This window comes from Neolamprologus brichardi, chromosome 4 (assembly GCF_056152115.1).
Source record: "Neolamprologus brichardi isolate AB-2024 chromosome 4, ASM5615211v1, whole genome shotgun sequence".
In the NCBI taxonomy this organism is placed as follows: Eukaryota; Metazoa; Chordata; class Actinopteri; order Cichliformes; family Cichlidae; genus Neolamprologus; species Neolamprologus brichardi.
Genome location: NC_142107.1, coordinates 17,051,957 through 17,060,932, shown reverse-complemented (window position 1 = coordinate 17,060,932; position 8,976 = coordinate 17,051,957). Strand labels below are relative to the sequence as shown.

Here is an 8,976-nt window from a genome sequence, read left to right as displayed (position 1 = left end):
ACTGACAAAGAAAGAAACAATAGGCAGCCAACATCCTGAGAAGAGCTTTGAATATCATTTAAGAAGCCCGGAGAAGTATTCTTGAAAAATGCTTTTACAATAAAAAATTAAAGTCTAACCATAAGAGACTTCAGGCTGTATTAAATAATGAAGGTAGTCGTGCCAAAAACACTGACTTTCAAGCTTATTAGTATTCTGCAAGCATGGTTACAATTTGTATTTCCATATTTCTAACAAAATATAATGAAATAAGTGTGGTTCAAGCATTTTGCACATTATTCCTGTAAATAATGTGTATTGATAATCTGAGAGTGTTTTCTGTTTATTTTGTTTCATGTTTCTATTCTCTTTCTGCTTTATTGTTGATATCTACGACAAAACAACAACAACAACACGTAAAGATAACACAGCTCAAAACAGTACGGTTATGTGTACAGCAACAACGATCACGTCAATTAAACTCTCTGCCTGTGCATCTTGTTATGCCTCAAGCTAAAATATACAAGGAGCACATGAAGGCACCATTGCTCATGCAGACAAATTTAAAGAACGAGGAACAGAGAATAAACTAAAATTAAACCTCCCAAGTGAAACCATGAAATAAATATCCCCCTTCGAGACATTTCCCCCCCATTGCAAGTTTGATAAGTCTGATAAACTTCTGTCTCACAGAGTTGGGAGCTTCATAAATCGCTTCTTCACACCCCAAATCCGTTTCATGGTTCGGATTAATGCAGTTTAAAGGCACAATTGGTGATTAACTGTGGCTGTAAGCGAATTACTGCTCTTAATTCATGTGGATTATTCATCTCTGGGCTCGGACTTGAGCCAGCGATCGCTACAACTTTAAGATAAATTGCATGTTTTTTTTTCTTTTCTTCAGGAAATCACATGGAGGTGCTCCCGTGCTCACATGACAGGCTGAACCATGGCAGGAGAGATCAGTGAAGGTAGAGTGCCAAAACTTCTTAAAGTCCTTTTTATGACAGTATCGCCAAATGATTTCCACATTGGATTTATTTATTTTTCTCGACGTTGCGATGTCGGAAAAGTTTAAAGTGTGAATATTCCTGCGAGCTAAAATCGCTATGAGAATTTCTGAGTAGGCAACATTACGATCGGAATCAATCTTCTTTTGAAAAGCCGTCATGTGCGCGTTTTATTTCACCTGTTGGTGCTTTCTTGATACCAGTAAAGGTACAGTCTTGGTGATTTTTTTCCCCGGTAAAGGTTATGTAAGCGGTGAACAGTGCTACTTAGTTTGGGAGCTGTTTTACTTCCATTTGGAAAACTTTCCCTTGCCCACTGAAATACCTAAAAACCGCGTAGTGATCTTATCTGAGCTGTATTAATCTTATCTAGTCCGCACTGCTCTAAAACTGAAGTTGTTAATATAATACATTCCGATATTTTTTTTCTTGTTTATTTGTTTTTTTTGTCTGTTTTTTTGATGCTTTAAAAAATTCAAGGCAACACAGTAGCCTGTAATTTCTATGAGGGGTAATATAAAACCACGAGATAGGAAATAAATCCTGTAGTTTCATAAAATTAGTTTCTCGTGACCCCTGCACTGGATACCACTTCATTATAATGATGGCATATTTCTCATATTTTGGCAGTTGTGATGCTATGTAGGTGTTGTTCCTCTTTTAGGCTCAGTTCCTGCCTATTACAGGGAAGTGCATGAGGCCATCCGCTGTAGGACAGATGAGAGAGTGCAGGTTGAGGTTTTTCAGCGGCTGCTCCAAAGGACCGATCTCTCCAAGGTGGTCTTAAACCAGGTGCGGGGTCCACATTTAAAGCATTCATGCTGCTACAGGTAGAGACTGCAGTGTTATTTAAAACTGTAACTTTTACTTATTAACCGGCACTGGCCCAAAGCAGCCTACTGTAATGGACTATACAGCCCACACTGAACCGAAATAATAGAGGAATATCTCATTGACTCATCCCTATTTTTTTGCATATTACCAATGTGACACATGCACTCACAGTTTTATAGTGACATGAAGCTGGCATAGAAAAGGATTACAGACTGGTGAATTGAAGCCTTTAGTCAAAGAGACAATTTAATAAATTAAATGGGCTGCTATGCCACATTTTTGCTCAACTGTTCACTTTAATTTTGATAAGGGATGCTTTGTGAGTTAGTGTTAGCAAATGCAGACAGAGTAGATAAAGACATAATATTTTATCAGGTCGCCACTGTGAGATAGGCTCCAGTGCCCCTGTCAACCTGAGTTGGATGAGTGATTGAGACAAATGATAGTGGGATGAATATCTTATCAGCAGGAAGTATTGTTGGCTTGTAGGCATTGAATATATAGCGGTGTATCCCATGGTTTTTGTTTGCATTAATGCTGAGATGTACAACACATCCACAATATAAAATTCCTCTGAAGTCAGAATGTCTGCAGGTTTCCCGTTTCCCGTTCCCTGACCTCATTGCATATCATTGCCTTTGTGTATACTGCGCACTTTTCGCAAAAGGAATGCAAACCACATTTGAATTTGGTTGTCAGACTGTAAGACTGTGACCCTGAGGCCGTATTGTCTTTGTTCTCTTCAGATTGCTGAGCATGTTGACTCCACCGATGGATTCCTGAGCAAATTATCACTCTATAAAGCGCTCGCTTTGATTGCTCTCGCTCAGCAGGGCAAGCAACCGAGTCCCAAACTCTTGGAGAACTGCATACTAGGTAGGGGACAGTGACAGCAGAGTAGTAAATGTTTTACTTAATGAGTAGTTTGGAAAGTCTTCAGTGTGTAAAACGGCAACGCCAGCATTTCCTCTGCTGTCAGGATAAATCATTTGCAAAGATACAAATGTCACTCTTTTTATTGACCATGTAGATGTAAGGTTTCACTTTTAAATAGAAGTTGTTGTTTTTTTTAAATGACAGCTCTAAACTGAAAAGTACCAACTGCGTAAAATTTTCATTTCACTTGCCTCACGTGGCTTCATTTAGTTTTATTTTATTTTGGTAGGGAAGACTTTGCTATATTTAAGTGTTGCATTCTTTCACGAGCCCCACAGAGGGAAGATGACAGGGGGAGAGGTTTTTATGGTTTTCATTGAGGTAGCCATTATGCTGGCTTGAGTTAGATCCATCCCCGACCTTCTGTGATTATTTAAGGCCCTCTCTGTTATTTCAGGTGTGGCCAGTGTGGCAGCTTGCTGCATGCCACTTCCTTGTCAGCTCCAGAATGAGTCTTATGCATTTTTGGGAGTACATTACATTCAATTCACGATCTTCCTGGAATGTCCTAGAAGAAATGAAAAGCAGATCACATGAATGCTACACACAATACTGGGCTAGCAGGAGACAAACAGAGGGAAACACGTAGTCTTGGTTTTAACATCGGCATTCCTCGCACTTGAGAAATTCACTTCTCTCTAAGATTCATTGATTCAATCACGGAAAACAAATATTGGATCTTGGCTGTTGCTGTGTGGTTGTCAGAGTTACCGAAACCTCAGCTCGGGGAGCCGAGGGACCTGAGCACGCTGAGGATGCAGCCGGCTCAGGACGACGTGCTGACATTGTCGCAGACGCTGGACGGGCTTCTGGGGAAAGACACGGTCCAGGTGGAGCTCATTCCTGAGAAGAAAGGCCTGTTCCTCAAACATGTGGAGTACCAGGTCACCAGCCAGGTAAAACCTGATACATTAAACATGTGTGTTACAATGGTCTAGAACACTATGTGAACTACTACACTATTACTCTTTCTCTTAAATTTTCTTGTCTTTTTGTTTTATTCAGCGTTATAAGATATCAGTTTATCGGCGTTATAGCGACTTTGATGTCTTCCACGAGGTTTTGCTTCAGAGATTTGCCTACAGAGTCGTGCCAGCTTTGCCACCTAAAAGGATGTTAAAAGGAGGTAGGTCAGGGTCTTTGTTGCTGCATTGAATCATTTTACAGTTTATTTTTATTAGCTGAACATGTCTGTTACTTTTTATTTGGGTGATATACTCTCGACAGAATGGTTGACAAACACGTAGCCAAGCATTTTGGCAGGTAAAGAATAAAAGTTTAAATATTAATACAGGAGGTTTCAAACAGCCGTTACATCATGTGTCTGATTAATTAAAAACAAAAAAATCAAAGAAATTAGTGATGTGTAAAAATCCACCTGTTTCCTCTTTATGTAGATTCTTATGCACTGATGAATCCTCACAAACACGCTTGGTTAGACACTGACTCACTTAAGTCTTAATCAACTGTAGAATATTTTTAAAAAAATGCATCATCATATGCAAATCAGCCTTCCCACCATTGGTGCTTTTTGATGCATAGCATCGGAAGAGTTCTCCGTTTATGGTTTTTGAGTAAATTGACATGGATTTCAAGTTTAAGCTAAAGTTGGCCCCCTTTTATACCCCACACACCCCTCTCTGTCAGTGCTAACACTCCTGGTCAAACTGCTCATCGTGTTTGCTCTCTGCTGCGTCTGTCCACAGTCCTGACCTCTCTCTCCGAGCGGGAGTTCATTGAGGGGAGGAGACGTGGTCTCGGCAGATTTCTTAACTTGGTGGCTCGACATCCCTTCTTCTCAGAGGATGAGCTGGTCAAGACCTTCTTCACTTTCAGTGGCTCTGTATGTCGTTTCTTTAACTTACTCCCTGTTTCTTTTGTGCTGGCTGTTGCACAGTAAGCATTATGGTCATGATGACTGACGGTGCAATGCATCCTGTTTTAGCTAATCTGTGCCCCCAAACTCTGACCTCCTCACCCTCCTCTTCCCACACAGGATGTTCAGTCTAAGCTGCGTGACACTTGTAAGAAAACGGGTGACGAGTTCATGATTAACAGAATCGCAACTCAGGCAAAGGTTTGCACATGGTTGATGACTCCAGTTGTGCTTTTCTCATAAAGAATCGCCTGCTTTTAAGGATTCAGACGGCACAAAAGAGCTTTGCCTCGCTTGCGTTACAGGAATATCTCCCAGCTGACATTCAGGCTCAGTTTTCGACAAGCAGAGAGATGATTAGAAATATCCACAACAGCTTCCAGAGGCTGCGGGACAGAGCTGAGAAAATGGTGGAGCGCTCTAAGGACAATGCATCTGATCTCCTCATGTTTGGCAAAGAGCTCAGGTATTTTATTATTACGGGTATAAACTTAATCTCTCTGTAGTATCCGCAGGTATTGGAGTTTTTGGTAATAAGGTTCAAATCCTCAGTGTTATCTGTGATTCTGTTCCTGGTTGTTAACTTAAAATGAGTTTGGCAGCGAGCACACCACAATATTACTTTCTCCCTCTGTAATATTGTATTTTCTGCAGTACACTGGGCTCAGATGCCTCGCCTCTTCCCTCCTTGGCCTCTTCACAAAGCACCTGGGGGACCCTGCGCCAGTCGCTGAAGAGCCTTTCTGTGGAGTTCGCTGTGCTGTCTGACAAAGCTGCTCAGCAGGTACAGCCCTTTCAGTCTTTCATCTTCACCACCTGCTCTGCTGTGTTTGTCCAAAACTGGCACTGGGTAATAAATGTTGTTTTGTTAATGTCCTCAGGGCCGGCGAGAAGAAGATGATGTTGTGGAAAAATTGAATCTTTTCCTGGATTTGCTGCAGTCGTACAGGGTGAGTGAGTTTCACTTTTGGTTCTCGCCTTTCACTCCACCTCCAGGGGATCCTCAACCTTTTGTGTGGCAGTTACTTTTGTTCTGCCTGCTGTTTTCTGATAGAAGCACAATAAATATTTGTAAATTTAAATATGAAGTGCATTTAGTAATCAAAGTCAGAATATTATGCAATGGACTGTTTTAACCTCACTCCATTGAAATTGCTGTTTTTATTCGTGGGTGGAATTTTTTTGGATTTTGCAAAGCAGCTGGTGGGTTAATAAGAAAATCATTTTCCACAGCGTCTATCAAATCTATTAACCAAAAAAACAACATGCATAAAGTTCTTCCATTACCCCTGGTTGTTATGTGCAGCACAGCGTGTTTCCCTACAATTTGGAGTCAAATAAAGAAGTACTTTGTTTCTCAAGGATCTCTGTGAGCGGCATGAGAAGGGCGTCCTCCACGAGCACCAGAAAGCATTGCACAAGTACAGTGTGATGAAGAGGCAGATGATGAGTGCCACTGTGCAGCACAAAGAGCAGGCATCTGTGGAGCAGCTGGAGTCGCGAATTGTTCAGGTGATCATTTCATCTTCTCTTTTGTGAGCCTTTAGAGTGTGAACTTCTTTATTGCTTTAAAAGTAAAATTCTACAATGATTGAAGTTCATATAATAGTAACATGTGCCCTGAAAACACACACACTGACTGTATAATTGTGTGGGTTTGCATATGAATGGAGCTATAGCCTTGTGAGCCATTTAAAAAAAATAAAAAATTAAAATGTTGGGGATGAGAGAAATTTGTCAGCTGCACATTATCCTGTTCCACTACATCCCAATGGTGCTCTATTAGATTGAGATGTATTGACTATGAAGGCCATTCGAGTACAGTGAACACATTGTCATGTTAACCTGCTGAAAATGGCCATCAGAAGATGAGTACAATGTGGTCATAAAGGGACAGGCATTCTCCTCAATAGACTGCTTAAACACTTAATTGCTACTAAAGCGCCTGAAGTATGCAAAGAAAATATCCCCGTGTTTCTACAGCACTATCACCCGCCTGAACAAAACAGGGTGGATCCATGCCTTCGTGATGTTTACACCAAATTCTGACCTTACAATCTGAATCTCACAGCAGACATCAAGACTCATCCGTTTCCAGTTGTCCAGTTTTGGTGAATCTGTGTGAATTTGTAAACTTGGCTTCTTGTTCTTAGCTGACAGAAATGGTATCTAGTGTGGTCTTTGACTGTTGTAGCCCTTCTGCTTCAAGGTTAGATGTGTTGTGCATTCAAAGACGCTCTTTTGCTACTTTTATTTATTTGTCTGTTGCTTTCCTGTCAGATCGAAGCAGTCTGGCCATTTCACTCTGACCTCTGTCATTAGCAAAGCATTTTCAAGCCATTCTCTGTAAACCCTAGAGATGGTTATGCAGACAAAATATACATAAAGTGTCCCGTCAATGCATATAATGCTATCTAAAAACAGAGAGATTATTAGTTGACTAATATGTGAGATATGTATGTATTATTATGTACAACATAAATGAATGATGAAAGGTAATTACAGTGTTGACGTGACAACACAAAATGGAAAATTGTAAATCCTATAGACTCTTTTAAATGTAATTGAATAATTTGTGTGCTTCTTGTTTTGGCAATGAGAGTAGAGCTCCATCATGTTGTTTTTTTTTTTCTCATTATTTAGTCCCAACACGTACATATGAAATTAGACAATGCTTACTCCATATAAAGTGTTTTATTTCTAATCATTTCCATCCTTTAATGAACGGTAAAGACATCTTCCTGTATGTTTATTCTAATAACAGCAAGAAAATGCCATCCAGACCATGGAGCTGCGTAACTACTTCTCCCTATTCTGCCTTCACCAAGAAACACAGCTTATCTTCACTTACCTTCCGATTACCTCGCACATTCTCGGATCTTTTGTTAACTCCCAGGTCCAAGGACACCGAGAGGTGAGACAGTCTTTTGAAAATAACTTTTCTACAGATCCGCCCTTATGGCGACACCACTCCAGGAAGGTCAAATAAGTTTTAAATTGGCTACTGAAACTGATGGATGGTACAGCTGAACAGACCGAACTTTTTCATCTGGGATTTGAAACCAAGCAAAGCAGTAATGGTTATGTACTTCCTTCTGATCGCTGGTTTTCAGTTTCTGTGGTTCAAGTACTTGAATGCTTCTTTTTTTTTTTTTTTTTTAAAGCTGGAAACTATTGAGCAATATGTTCTGTGCAGTAAAATACATTATTGTTTTCCCTTTCTTTTTAGATGGGGGAGGTGTGGAGTGATTTGCAGCCAAAGCTTGGGTGTCTCTTCAGCGGTAACAATGGATTGAAACACTCCATCTGAAACCTAAATGTACATGAGATGAAAAAGGAAAAACACAGCCACTGAGGATTGCAAACTACAAAATAATGCTAAAGGGGGGCGGGGGGCACAGCTTTTTCATTCAGTTTTGTTTTGTCTGATCATTGGCCATATCACCTGCATGGAACAGCTGGCTCGTAAGTCCAGTTCACCATTAAATTTTTATAGTTATTTGAACATGTCAGGAAAATCCTATGAAGTGTTATTTTACAACAGATACAAGCCTGGTGCATTAGTTAAAGCACCTGTATGTGATATTTCAATTTTCCACACTAAGATGAAATAAGTAGTAAAGGACAGACAGGCTGACTTTATTAAGGGATGGGACTATTAAAAACCTTAATGTTCTTGCTTAATAACATTGAACCAGTATATTATTTTATTTTATGAATGTTAGTTCGTAGGGATGTGTACCAGCATACTTTTCCTGCTTTTTGGTTTTTTTTTTTTTACAACAAGAGTTTTCGCTGCCTGAAGTATTTGCAAGCGTCCCAGTTTTTATTTTATAAGCTATTTCAAACATCTGACCTTAAACTGTAGGATAATATGAAGGGCAGGGGTGAGATCTATGAAAGGATAATGTCTGGCACTAGTGACATAATATGTCGATAATAACACTATAAGCTATTGATTTACTACCAAAGACAAAGCTGCCTAAATACACTCCTTTGCTGTACATAAAAGCAGGACTCCTGCATCGCCCCAATTTAACAATCATCACTTTAATTTTTTTAAGAAGATTTTTGCGCACATCAGCCAACCGGTGTATTATTATCAGGACAAAAATGTCTGAATTTTGCTGGATTTTCTTCTCATTCACTGTCTGACTTTTCTAAAAATTTTGTACACACATACTGTCATATAACAGAGAATATACTTTACTCAAATATATGTAACAAAGGTGCAATTTGGGGTTCATGTTAAAGAAGCTATGTTTCAAATTGCAAATGAACTGGTTTAAACATGTATTTTATGAAGAAACTCCCACACAGTATGAAACAATTATTTTAGTA

At 39.6% G+C, this 8,976-nt stretch overlaps 1 protein-coding gene across 2 annotated transcripts; it reads left to right on the top strand.

The window, feature by feature from the left end:
* The first annotated feature begins 674 nt into the window (after positions 1 to 674).
* snx8a (sorting nexin 8a) lies at positions 675 to 8,805 on the top strand. Of its 2 annotated transcripts, XM_006798335.3 has the most exons (14): positions 675 to 769; positions 884 to 950; positions 1,654 to 1,781; positions 2,570 to 2,699; positions 3,465 to 3,655; positions 3,765 to 3,885; positions 4,466 to 4,602; positions 4,756 to 4,836; positions 4,941 to 5,101; positions 5,290 to 5,419; positions 5,517 to 5,585; positions 5,998 to 6,147; positions 7,400 to 7,549; positions 7,865 to 8,805. In XM_006798335.3, exons 2-14 carry the CDS (start codon positions 929 to 931, stop codon positions 7,943 to 7,945), a joined length of 1,551 nt encoding a protein of 516 aa, XP_006798398.1. In that variant the 5' UTR covers positions 675 to 769; positions 884 to 928; the 3' UTR covers positions 7,946 to 8,805. The 2 variants fall into 2 exon arrangements, with proteins under 2 accessions (XP_006798398.1, XP_035766820.1); XM_035910927.2 differs by lacking the exons at positions 1,654 to 1,781; positions 2,570 to 2,699.
* The last annotated feature ends 171 nt before the right edge of the window (positions 8,806 to 8,976 follow it).